Source organism: Oncorhynchus nerka, linkage group LG16 (assembly GCF_034236695.1).
Source record: "Oncorhynchus nerka isolate Pitt River linkage group LG16, Oner_Uvic_2.0, whole genome shotgun sequence".
NCBI lineage: Eukaryota > Metazoa > Chordata > Actinopteri > Salmoniformes > Salmonidae > Oncorhynchus > Oncorhynchus nerka.
Window position 1 is genome coordinate 45,549,695 of NC_088411.1, and position 12,500 is coordinate 45,562,194.

At 45.5% G+C, this 12,500-nt stretch overlaps 1 protein-coding gene across 1 annotated transcript in view; it reads right to left on the reverse strand.

Moving 5' to 3' along the window:
• Positions 1 to 12,500, reverse strand: part of LOC115122979 (calcium uniporter protein, mitochondrial-like) — a 201,625-nt gene that overhangs the window by 53,520 nt on the left and 135,605 nt on the right. The window contains exon 3 of the mRNA XM_065002700.1: positions 11,118 to 11,181. Within this exon, the coding sequence (XP_064858772.1) occupies positions 11,118 to 11,181 (64 nt within the window). The remainder of the gene's footprint in view (positions 1 to 11,117; positions 11,182 to 12,500) is intronic.

A 12,500-nucleotide genomic window follows, 5' to 3' on the forward strand; every position in this document is an offset into this window, starting at 1 on the left:
GACCAGACAACATGAGACCAGACAACATGAGACCAGACAACATGAGACCAGACAACATTAAACCAGACGACACTAAACCAGACAACACTAAACCAGACAACACTAAACCAGACAACATTAAACCAGACGACACTAAACCAGACAACACTAAACCAGACAACACTAAACCAGACAACATTAAACCAGACGACACTAAACCAGACAACACTAAACCAGACAACACTAAACCAGACAACATTAAACCAGACGACACTAAACCAGACAACACTAAACCATCCTCTACTAGCTACTGTACTCCTCTTCCCTCCTCTCCTAGCTACTCTACTCCTCCCTCCTCTCCTAGCTACTGTACCAGACAACACTAAACCAGACAACACGAGACCAGACAACACTAAACCAGACAACATTAAACCAGACAACACTAAACCAGACAACATGAGACCAGACAACATGAGACCAGACAACACTAAACCAGACAACACTAAACCAGACAACATTAAACCAGACAACATGAGACCAGACAACATTAAACCAGACAACATGAGACCAGACAACATTAAACCAGACAACATGAGACCAGACAACACTAAACCAGACAACATTAAACCAGACAACACTAAACCAGACAACACTAAACCAGACAACATTAAACCAGACAACACTAAACCAGACAACATGAGACCAGACAACACTAAACCAGACAACACTAAACCAGACAACACTAAACCAGACAACACTAAACCAGACAACACTAAACCAGACAACACTAAACCAGACAACACTAAACCAGACAACACTAAACCAGACAACACTAAACCAGACAACACTAAACCAGACAACACTAAACCAGACAACATTAAACCAGACAACATGAGACCAGACAACATGAGACCAGACAACATTAAACCAGACAACACTAAACCAGACAACACTAAACCAGACGACACTAAACCAGACAACATGAGACCAGACAACATTAAACCAGACAACATGAGACCAGACAACACTAAACCAGACAACATTAAACCAGACAACACTAAACCAGACAACATTAAACCAGACAACATGAGACCAGACAACACTAAACCAGACAACACTAAACCAGACAACACTAAACCAGACAACACTAAACCAGACAACATTAAACCAGACAACACTAAACCAGACAACATTAAACCAGACAACATGAGACCAGACAACACTAAACCAGACAACATTAAACCAGACAACACTAAACCAGACAACATGAGACCAGACAACATTAAACCAGACAACATGAGACCAGACAACATTAAACCAGACAACATGAGACCAGACAACACTAAACCAGACAACACTAAACCAGACAACACTAAACCAGACAACATTAAACCAGACAACACTAAACCAGACAACACTAAACCAGACAACATTAAACCAGACAACACTAAACCAGACAACACTAAACCAGACAACACTAAACCAGACAACATTAAACCAGACAACACTAAACCAGACAACACTAAACCAGACAACACTAAACCAGACAACACTAAACCAGACAACACTAAACCAGACAACATGAGACCAGACAACACTAAACCAGACAACACTAAACCAGACAACACTAAACCAGACAACATGAGACCAGACAACACTAAACCAGACGAAACTAAACCAGACGAAACTAAACCAGACGAAACTAAACCAGACAACACTAAACCAGACAACACTAAACCAGACAACATGAGACCAGACGACACTAAACCAGACAACATGAGAGCAGACAACACTAAACCAGACAACACTAAACCAGACAACATGAGACCAGACGACACTAAACCAGACAACATGAGACCAGACAACATGAGACCAGACAACACTAAACCAGACAACACTAAACCAGACAACATTAAACCAGACAACACTAAACCAGACAACACTAAACCAGACAACATGAGACCAGACAACACTAAACCAGACAACACTAAACCAGACAACACTAAACCAGACAACACTAAACCAGACAACACTAAACCAGACAACACTAAACCAGACAACACTAAACCAGACAACACTAAACCAGACAACACTAAACCAGACAACACTAAACCAGACAACATGAGACCAGACAACACTAAACCAGACAACACTAAACCAGACAACATGAGACCAGACAACACTAAACCAGACAACACTAAACCAGACAACATGAGACCAGACAACACTAAACCAGACAACATGAGACCAGACGACACTAAACCAGACAACACTAAACCGGACAACACTAAACCAGACGAAACTAAACCAGACGAAACTAAACCAGACAACACTAAACCAGACAACACTAAACCAGACAACACTAAACCAGACAACACTAAACCAGACAACACTAAACCAGACAACACTAAACCAGACAACACTAAACCAGACAACACTAAACCAGACAACATGAGACCAGACAACACTAAACCAGACAACACTAAACCAGACAACACTAAACCAGACAACACTAAACCAGACAACATGAGACCAGACAACACTAAACCAGACAACATGAGACCAGACAACACTAAACCAGACAACACTAAACCAGACAACACTAAACCAGACAACACTAAACCAGACAACATGAGACCAGACAACATGAGACCAGACAACACTAAACCAGACAACACTAAACCAGACAACACTAAACCAGACAACACTAAACCAGACAACATTAAACCAGACATCATTAAACCAGACAACACTAAACCAGACAACACTAAACCAGACATCATTAAACCAGACAACATGAGACCAGACAACATGAGACCAGACATCATTAAACCAGACAACACTAAACCAGACAACACTAAACCAGACAACACTAAACCAGACAACACTAAACCAGACAACACTAAACCAGACAACACTAAACCAGACGACATTAAACCAGACAACACTAAACCAGACAACACTAAACCAGACAACACTAAACCAGACAACACTAAACCAGACAACACTAAACCAGACAACATGAGACCAGACAACACTAAACCAGACAACACTAAACCAGACAACACTAAACCAGACAACACTAAGCCATCCTAGCTACTGTGCTTCTCCTCCCTCCTCACCTAGCTACTGTACTCCCCCCTCCTCTCCTAGCTACTGTACTCCTCCCTCCTCTCCTTGCTACTGTACTCCTCCCTCTTCTCCTAGCTACTGTGCTTCTCCTCCCTCCTCACCTAGCTACTGTACTCCCCCCTCCTCACCTAGCTACTGTACTCCTCCTCCCTCCTCTCCTAGCTACTGTACTCCTCCTCCCTCCTCTCATAGCTACTGTACTCCTCCTCCCTCCTCTCCTAGCTACTGTACTCCTCCTTCCTCCTCTCCTAGCTACTGTACTCCTCCTCCCTCCTCTCCTAGTTACTGTACTCCTCCTCCCTCCTCTCCTAGCTACTGTACTCCCCCTCCCTCCTCTCCTAGATACTGTACTCCTCCTCCCTCCTCTCCTAGCTACTGTACTCCTCCCTCCTCTCCTAGCTACTGTACTCCTCCTCCCTTCTCTCCTAGCTACTGTACTCCTCCCTCCTCTCCTCGCTACTGTACTCCTCCCTCCTCTCCTAGCTACTGTACTCCTCCCTCCTCTCCTAGCTACTGTGCTTCTCCTCCCTCCTCACCTAGCTACTGTACTCCCCCCTCCTCACCTAGCTACTGTACTCCTCCTCCCTCCTCTCCTAGCTACTGTGCTCCTCCTCCCTCCTCTCCTAGCTACTGTACTCCTCTTCCCTCCTCTCCTAGCTACTGTACTCCACTCTCCTCTCCTAGCTACTGTGCTCCTCCTCCCTCCTCTCCTAGCTACTGTACTCCTCCTCCCTCCTCGCCTAGCTACTGTACTGGTATGAGTCCCTTAGTATGAGGTGGTACTAGTCCCTAGTATCAGTCCCTTAGTATGAGGTTGTATCAGTCCCTAGTATCAGTACCTTAGTATGAGGTGGTATCAGTCCCTTAGTATGAGGTGGTATCAATCCCTTAGTATGAGGTGGTATCAGTCCCTAGTATCAGGTGGTATCAGTCCCTTAGTATGAGGTGGTATGAGTCCCTTAGTATGAGGTGGTATCACTCCCTAGAGTCAGTCTCTTAGTATGAGGTGGTATCAGTCCCTAGTATGAGGTGGTATCAGTCCCTTAGTATGAGGTGGTATGAGTCCCTTAGTATGAGGTGGTATGAGTCCCTTAGTATGAGGTGGTATCAGTCCCTAGTGTCAGTCCCTTAGTATGAGGTGGTATGAGTCCCTTAGTATGAGGTGGTATGAGTCCATTAGTATGAGGTGGTATCAGTCCCTTAGTATGAGGTGGTATCAGTCCCTTAGTATGAGGTGGTATGAGTCCATTAGTATGAGGTGGTATCAGTCCCTTAGTATGAGGTGGTATCAGTCCCTTGGTATGAGGTGGTATCAGTCCCTTAGTATGAGGTGGTATGAGTCCCTTAGTATGAGGTGGTATCAGTCCCTTAGTGCGGGGATCCAATCACGTCGGAGAACATCAGAGTCAACAGAATACTAAGGGACATGGCAGACGAAGTGAGACAGAGAAGAGTTGATCTCAGAGTGTTGAAGAGGAATGAGGACGTTGATGTGAATAACTGGGAAACCTACAAGAAGAAGGAGAATGTGAAAACATCAAAGTCCTTTGTGAAGGAAGGCCTGGCTGCCAGAAAGACGGAGAGGAAGTCGTCTCTGACCACTGGTCCCTGGGAGGGTATACTTTTTGGCATTATGGCCTTTTATTGCTTTATTTCTGTTCTTACTTATGTTGTCCTTCCTTGTGTGGAATATGTGTCTGTAACCATGTCAGGAAGTGCAGCCAAGGTGTTTGGATCCTCTTTGGTGTTCATGTCTATGTTAGTTGTCTTCGGTGTTGTCGCTCATTGGGTGGATTTTGTGTTGAAAAAGTTAGACTTAAAATCTGTTTTATATAGTAATAACTGATTGATTGCTTTTATCCAGTGTTGGAGAGTCATTGGATGTAGCGAACTTCCTTTCCCAGCAGTTTGGTGGTAGTTGAAGAACTTTTTTAAAAATGAATTATCTTATTGAGTTGACTTACATCTGCAGGTTTATGCCTAGTTTATTGATGCTATGATGAATTATCTTATTGAGTTGACTTACATCTGCAGGTTTATGTCCAGTTTATTGATGCTATGATTAATTATCTTATTGAGTTGACTTACATCTGCAGCAGGTTTATGCCTAGTTTATTGATGCTATGATTAATTATCTTATTGAGTTGACTTACATCTGCAGCAGGTTTATGCCCAGTTTATTGATGCTATGATTAATTATCTTATTGAGTTGACTTACATCTGCAGCAGGTTTATGCCCAGTTTATTGATGCTATGATGAATTATCTTATTGAGTTGACTTACATCTGCAGCAGGTTTATGCCTAGTTTATTGATGCTATGATTAATTATCTTATTGAGTTGACTTACATCTGCAGGTTTATGCCTAGTTTATTGATGCAGTAGATTTTAGTTGTAAAATGAATGTTGTGAAGCTTTAAACTGCTAACTGATTATATGGAAGGAAAAGGGTTAATGAGTGTATTTTGATGTAAAACTTTTTCCTGTAAATTTTTCCTGTAAGTTTACCAGCATTGTAATGGCACCAGAGTTGCCAGCTTAGTGCTGTGGTTTTGCCTTGCAGCAGAGATGCTGTAATGTATTTTACAGTAGTATTGTCCATACTATAAAACAGATTACAGAATACAGCATCTCTGCTTTACATTTACAGCCGTAAGGTTTTTACAGTAGTAGTATTCAATGTCGGGATTCGTGTCCCCACAACTGCAGTGGGGTTGCCAACAATATTATTTGAAATGTTTTATATTATTATTTACTGTTATTTAAAAAAAATATATATATTTAAACAATATTATAGAAACATTTTTTTTTATAAAAATGGGTTCCCTGCTGAAAAGGTTTAAATACCACTGTTTTGCAGTAGGGAAAATACTACTGTAAACATGTATTGCAGCATCTCTGCTGTGGAGCAGAATTGCAGTGTTTGGGCTGGCAACTCTGGTGCCATTACAATGCTGAATATTTACCTCTCACCCCCCTCTTAAAAGATTTAGATGCACTACTGTTCCACTGGATGTCATAAGGTGAATGCACCAATTTGTAAGTCGCTCTGGATAAGAGCGTCTGCTAAATGACTTAAATGTAAATGTAAATGTATGAGGTGGTATCAGTCCCTTAGTATGAGGTGGTATCAGTCCCTTGGTATGAGGTGGTATCAGTCCCTTAGTATGAGGTGGTATGAGTCCCTTAGTATGAGGTGGAATGAGTCCCTAGTATGAGGTGGAATGAGTCCCTCAGTATGGGGTGGTACTAGTCCCTTAGTATGAGTACCTAGTATGAGGTGGTATCAGTCCCTTAGTATGAGGTGGTATCAGTCCCTTGGTATGAGGTGGTATCAGTCCCTTAGTATGAGGTGATATGAGTCCCTTAGTATGAGGTGGTATCAGTCACTTAGTATGAGGTGGTATCAGTCCCTTGGTATGAGGTGGTATCAATCCCTTGGTATGAGGTGGTATCAGTCCCTTAGTATGAGGTGGTATCAGTCCCTTAGTATGAGGAGGTATGAGTCCCTTAGTATGAGGTGGTATCAGTCCCTCAGTATGAGGTGGTATCAGTCCCTTAGTATGAGGTGGTATCAGTCCCTAGTATGAGGTGGTATCAGTCCCTAGTATCAGTCCCTAGTATGAGGTGGAATGAGTCCTTTAGTATGAGGTGGTATGAGTCCATTAGTATGAGGTGGTATGAGTCCATTAGTATGAGGTGGTATGAGTCCATTAGTATGAGGTTGTACTAGTCCCTTAGTATGAGGTGGTATGAGTCCCTAGTATGAGTCCCTTAGTATGAGGTGGTATCAGTCCCTAGTATCAGGTGGTATGAGTCCCTTAGTATGAGGTGGTATGAGTCCCTTAGTATGAGGTGGAATGAGTCCCTTAGTATGGGGTGGTATGAGTCCCTAGTATGAGTCCCTTAGTATGAGGTGGTATGAGTCCTTTAGTATGAAGTGGTCTGAGTCCCTAGTATGAGTCCCTTAGAATGAGGTGGTATGAGTCCCTTAGTATGAAGTGGTATGAGTCCCTAGTATGAGTCCCTTAGTATGAGGTGGTATGAGTCCCTTAGTATGAGGTGGAATGAGTCCCTTAGTATGGGGTGGTACTAGTCCCTTAGTATGAGTCCCTTAGTATGAGGTGGTATGAGTCCATTAGTATGGTGTGGTACTAGTCCCTTAGTATGAGGTGGTATGAGTCCCTTAGTATGAGTCCCTTAGTATGAGATATAATGAGTCGCTTAGTATGAGGTATTATGAGTCCATTCGTTTTAGGTGGAATGAGTCCCTTAGTATGAGGTGGAATGAGTCCCTTAGTATGAGGTGGAATGAGTCCCTTAGTATGAGGTATTATGAATCCATTAGTATGAGGTGGAATGAGTCCCTTAGTATGAGTCCCTTAGTATGAGGTGGAATGAGTCCCTTAGTATGAGTCCCTTAGTATGAGGTATGAGTCCATTAGTATGAGGTGGTATGAGTCCATTAGTATGAGTGGGAATGAGTCTCTTAGTATGAGGTATTATGAGTCCATTAGTATGAGGTGGTATGAGTCCCTTAGTATGTGGTGGTATGAGTCCCTTAGTATGTGGTGGTATGAGTCCCTTAGTATGAGGTGGAATGAGTCCCTTAGTATGAGGTGGAATGAGTCCCTTAGTATGAATCCATTAATATGAGGTGGAATTAGTCCCTAGTATGAGGTGGAATGAGTCCCTTAGTATGAGTCCCTAGTATGAGGTGGAATGAGTCCCTTAGTATGAGTCCCTAGTATGAGGTGGAATGAGTCCCTAGTATGAGGTGGAATGAGTCCCTCAGTATGGGGTGGTACTAGTCCCTTAGTATGAGTACCTAGTATGAGGTGGTATGAGTCCCTTAGTATGAGGTGGTATGAGTCCCTTGGTATGAGGTGGTATGCGTCCCTAGTATGAGGTGGAATGAGTCCCTTAGTATGAGGTGGAATGAGTCCCTTAGTATGAGGTTGTATGAGTCCCTAGTATGAGGTGGTATGAGTCCCTAGTATGAGGTGGTATGCGTCCCTAGTATGAGGTGGTATGAGTCCCTAGTATGAGGTGGAATGCGTCCCTAGTATGAGGTGGAATGCGTCCCTAGTATGAGGTGGAATGAGTCCCTTAGTATGAGGTGGTATGAGGTGGTATGAGTCCCTAGTATGAGGTGGAATGAGTCCCTTAGTATGAGGTGGAATGAGTCCCTAGTATGAGGTGGTATGAGTCCCTAGTATGAGGTGGTATGAGTCCCTTAGTATGAGGTGGTATGAGTCCCTAGTATGAGGTGGTATGAGTCCCTTGGTATGAGGTGGTATGCGTCCCTAGTATGAGGTGGAATGAGTCCCTTAGTATGAGGTGGTATGAGGTGGTATGAGTCCCTAGTATGAGGTGGAATGAGTCCCTTAGTATGAGGTGGAATGAGTCCCTTAGTATGAGGTTGTATGAGTCCCTAGTATGAGGTGGTATGAGTCCCTAGTATGAGGTGGTGTGCGTCCCTAGTATGAGGTGGTATGAGTCCCTAGTATGAGGTGGAATGCGTCCCTAGTATGAGGTGGAATGCGTCCCTAGTATGAGGTGGAATGAGTCCCTTAGTATGAGGTGGTATGAGTCCCTAGTATGAGGTGGAATGAGTCCCTTAGTATGAGGTGGAATGAGTCCCTAGTATGAGGTGGTATGAGTCCCTAGTATGAGGTGGTATGAGTCCCTTAGTATGAGGTGGTATGCGTCCCTAGTATGAGGTGGTATGAGTCCCTAGTATGAGGTGGAATGCGTCCCTAGTATGAGGTGGTATGCGTCCCTAGTATGAGGTGGAATGAGTCCCTTAGTATGAGGTGGTATGAGGTGGTATGAGTCCCTAGTATGAGGTGGAATGAGTCCCTTAGTATGAGGTGGAATGAGTCCCTAGTATGAGGTGGTATGAGTCCCTAGTATGAGGTGGTATGAGTCCCTTAGTATGAGGTGGTATGAGTACCTAGTAGTATGAGGTGGTACGAGTTCTCGCTTGTTTGCATGTGGCTCTCCCTGCTGGAATGTGCCTGTCTCCCTGTCTGTACTTCCCTTTCATGGTGCTATAATGGCTAAGCTATTAAAATCCACTTCAGCTCTGACCGCAATCAACATTCAATTCTGACTGCCATGCTCCCTCCCTCCCTCCCTCCCTCCCTCCCTCCCTCCCTCCCTCCCTCTCTCCCTCCCTCCCTACCTCCTTCTCTCCCTCCCTCCCTACCTCCTTCTCTCCCTCCCTCCCTACCTCCTCCCTACCTCCTTCTCTCCCTCCCTCCCTCCCTCTCTCCCTCCCTCCCTACCTCCTTCTCTCCCTCCCTCTCTCCCTCCCTCCCTCCCTCTCTCCCTCCCTCCCTCCCTACCTCCTTCTCTCCCTCCCTCCCTCCCTCTCTCCCTCCCTCCCTACCTCCTTCTCTCCCTCCCTCCCTACCTCCTTCTCTCCCTCCCTCCCTACCTCCTTCTCTCCCTCCCTCTCTACCTCCTTCTCTCCCTCCCTCCCTACCTCCTTCTCTCCCTCCCTCTCTACCTCTCTCCCAACCCTGTCAGTTATCCACAAAACAGATGCCAGCTTCTCCTTCACAATGACTGCTGTCTGATGGCTGAGAGAGAGAGAGAGAGAGAGAGAGAGAGAGAGAGAGACTACTGTGTGGTTAGCTCCAAACTAGTTTGGAGGCCTGATGCTGTACCCCTCTCTACCTTTGAGTGGAGGCCTGATGCTGTACCCCTCTCTACCTTTGAGTGGAGGCCTGATGCTGTACCCCTCTCTACCTTTGAGTGGAGGCCTGATGCTGTACCCCTCTACCTTTGACTGGAGGCCTGACGCTGTACCCCTCTCTACCTTTGAGTGGAGGCCTGATGCTGTACCCCTCTACCTTTGACTGGAGGCCTGACGCTCTACCCCTCTACCATTGACTGGAGGCCTGACGCTCTACCCCTCTACCATTGACTGGAGGCCTGATAATGTACCCCTCTACCATTGACTGGAGGCCTGATGCTCTACCCCTCTATCTTTGACTGGAGGCCTGACGCTCTACCCCTCTACCTTTGACTGGAGGCCTGATGCTCTACCCCTCTACCCCTCTACCTTTGACTGGAGGCCTGATGCTCTACCCCTCTACCTTTGACTGGAGGCCTGATGCTCTACCCCTCTAACCCTCTACCCCTCTACCTTTGACTGGAGGCCTGATGCTCTACCCCTCTACCCCTCTATCTTTGACTGGAGACCTGACGCTCTACCCCCTACCTTTGACTGGAGGCCTGACGCTCTACCCCCCTCTACCTTTGACTGGAGGCCTGACGCTCTACCCCTCTACCATTGACTGGAGGCCTGACGCTCTACCCCTCTACCATTGACTGGAGGCCTGATAATGTACCCCTCTACCATTGACTGGAGGCCTGATGCTCTACCCCTCTATCTTTGACTGGAGGCCTAACGCTCTACCCCTCTACCTTTGACTGGAGGCCTGATGCTCTACCCCTCTACCTTTGACTGGAGGCCTGATGCTCTACCCCTCTACCCCTCTACCCCTCTACCTTTGACTGGAGGCCTGATGCTCTACCCCTCTACCCCTCTACCTTTGACTGGAGGCCTGACGCTCTACCCCTCTACCCCTCTACCTTTGACTGGAGGCCTGACGCTCTACCCCTCTACCCCTCTACCATACTGCCTGACGCTCTACCCCTCTACCCCTTTACCCCTCTACCCCTCTACCTTTGACTGGAGGCCTGACGCTCTACCCCTCTACCTTTGACTGGAGGCCTGACGCTCTACCCCTCTACCCCTCTACCTTTGACTGGAGGCCTGACGCTCTACCCCTCTACCCCTCTACCATACTGCCTGACGCTCTACCCCTCTACCCCTCTACCTTTGACTGGAGGCCTGACGCTCTACCCCAGTCAAACTCAGCACCAACTCTACTGTTCCACAATGACACCTCTTGCTGGCTGAAAAATACAGTATATTACGTTTCAGCTGTCAGCACCAAACCACATTAACCAGACTGTTTATAAAACACTCACCCTCTGGAGTGGCTGAGGTACACAGCAGCCTCTGGCCATGCCACGAGGGGTCGCCACTCCAACCCTGGGGGGCGGAGAGAGATGGAGAGAGAGAGAGAGAGAGAGGTGGAGATGGAGAGAGAGAGAGAGAGAGAGAGATGTGGAGGGAAGAATGAAGAGAGGGAGGGAAAGAGGTAAAGAGACAAGGAGGCAGGGAGAGAGAGAGAGGGAAGGAAGGACGGAGAGAGGGAGAGAAAGAGAGAAATAGCGCGCGAGAGAGAGAGGGGGAAGGAAATAGGGAGAGAAAAAGAGATTAAATATTATACTGACAATAAATTGAAATCGGAAATTGTTGCGTTTATAAGATTTTTAAGAGTTACAGTTCATATGAGAAAATCAGTGAATATAAATAAATTCAAAAATAAAAATTGTCCTCCCTCCCCCTCATTAGGTCCTAATCTATGGATTTCACATGACTGGGAATACATTCATTAGGTCCTAATCTATGGATTCCACATGACTGGGAATACATTCATTAGGTCCTAATCTATGGATTCCACATGACTGGGAACACATTCATTAGGTCCTAATCTATGAACACATTTCATTAGGTCCTAATCTATGGATTCCACATGACTGGGAACACATTCATTAGGTCCTAATCTATGGATTCCACCTGACTGGGAACACATTCATTAGGCCCTAATCTATGGATTCCACCTGACTGGGAACACATTCATTAGGCCCTAATCTATGGATTCCACCTGACTGGGAACACATTCATTAGGCCCTAATCTATGGATTTCACCTGACTGGGAACACATTCATTAGGTCCTAATCTATGGATTCCACATGACTGGGAACACATTCATTAGGTCCTAATCTATGGATTCCACATGACTGGGAACACATTCATTAGGTCCCTAATCTATGGATTCCACCTGACTGGGAACACATTCATTAGGTCCCTAATCTATGGATTCCACCTGACTGGGAACACATTCATTAGGTCCCTAATCTATGGATTCCACATGACTGGGAACACATTCATTAGGCCCTAATCTATGGATTCCACATGACTGGGAACACATTCATTAGGTCCTAATCTATGGATTCCACCTGACTGGGAATACATTCATTATGCCCTAATCTATGGATTCCACCTGACTGGGAACACATTCATTAGGCCCTAATCTATGGATTCCACATGACTGGGAACACATTCATTAGGTCCCTAATCTATGGATTCCACCTGACTGGGAACACATTCATTAGTCCCTAATCTATGGATTCCACATGACTGGGAACACATTCATTAGTCCCTAATCTATGGATTCCACATGACTGGGAACACATTCATTAGTCCCTAATCTATGGATTCCACATGACTGGGAACACATTCAT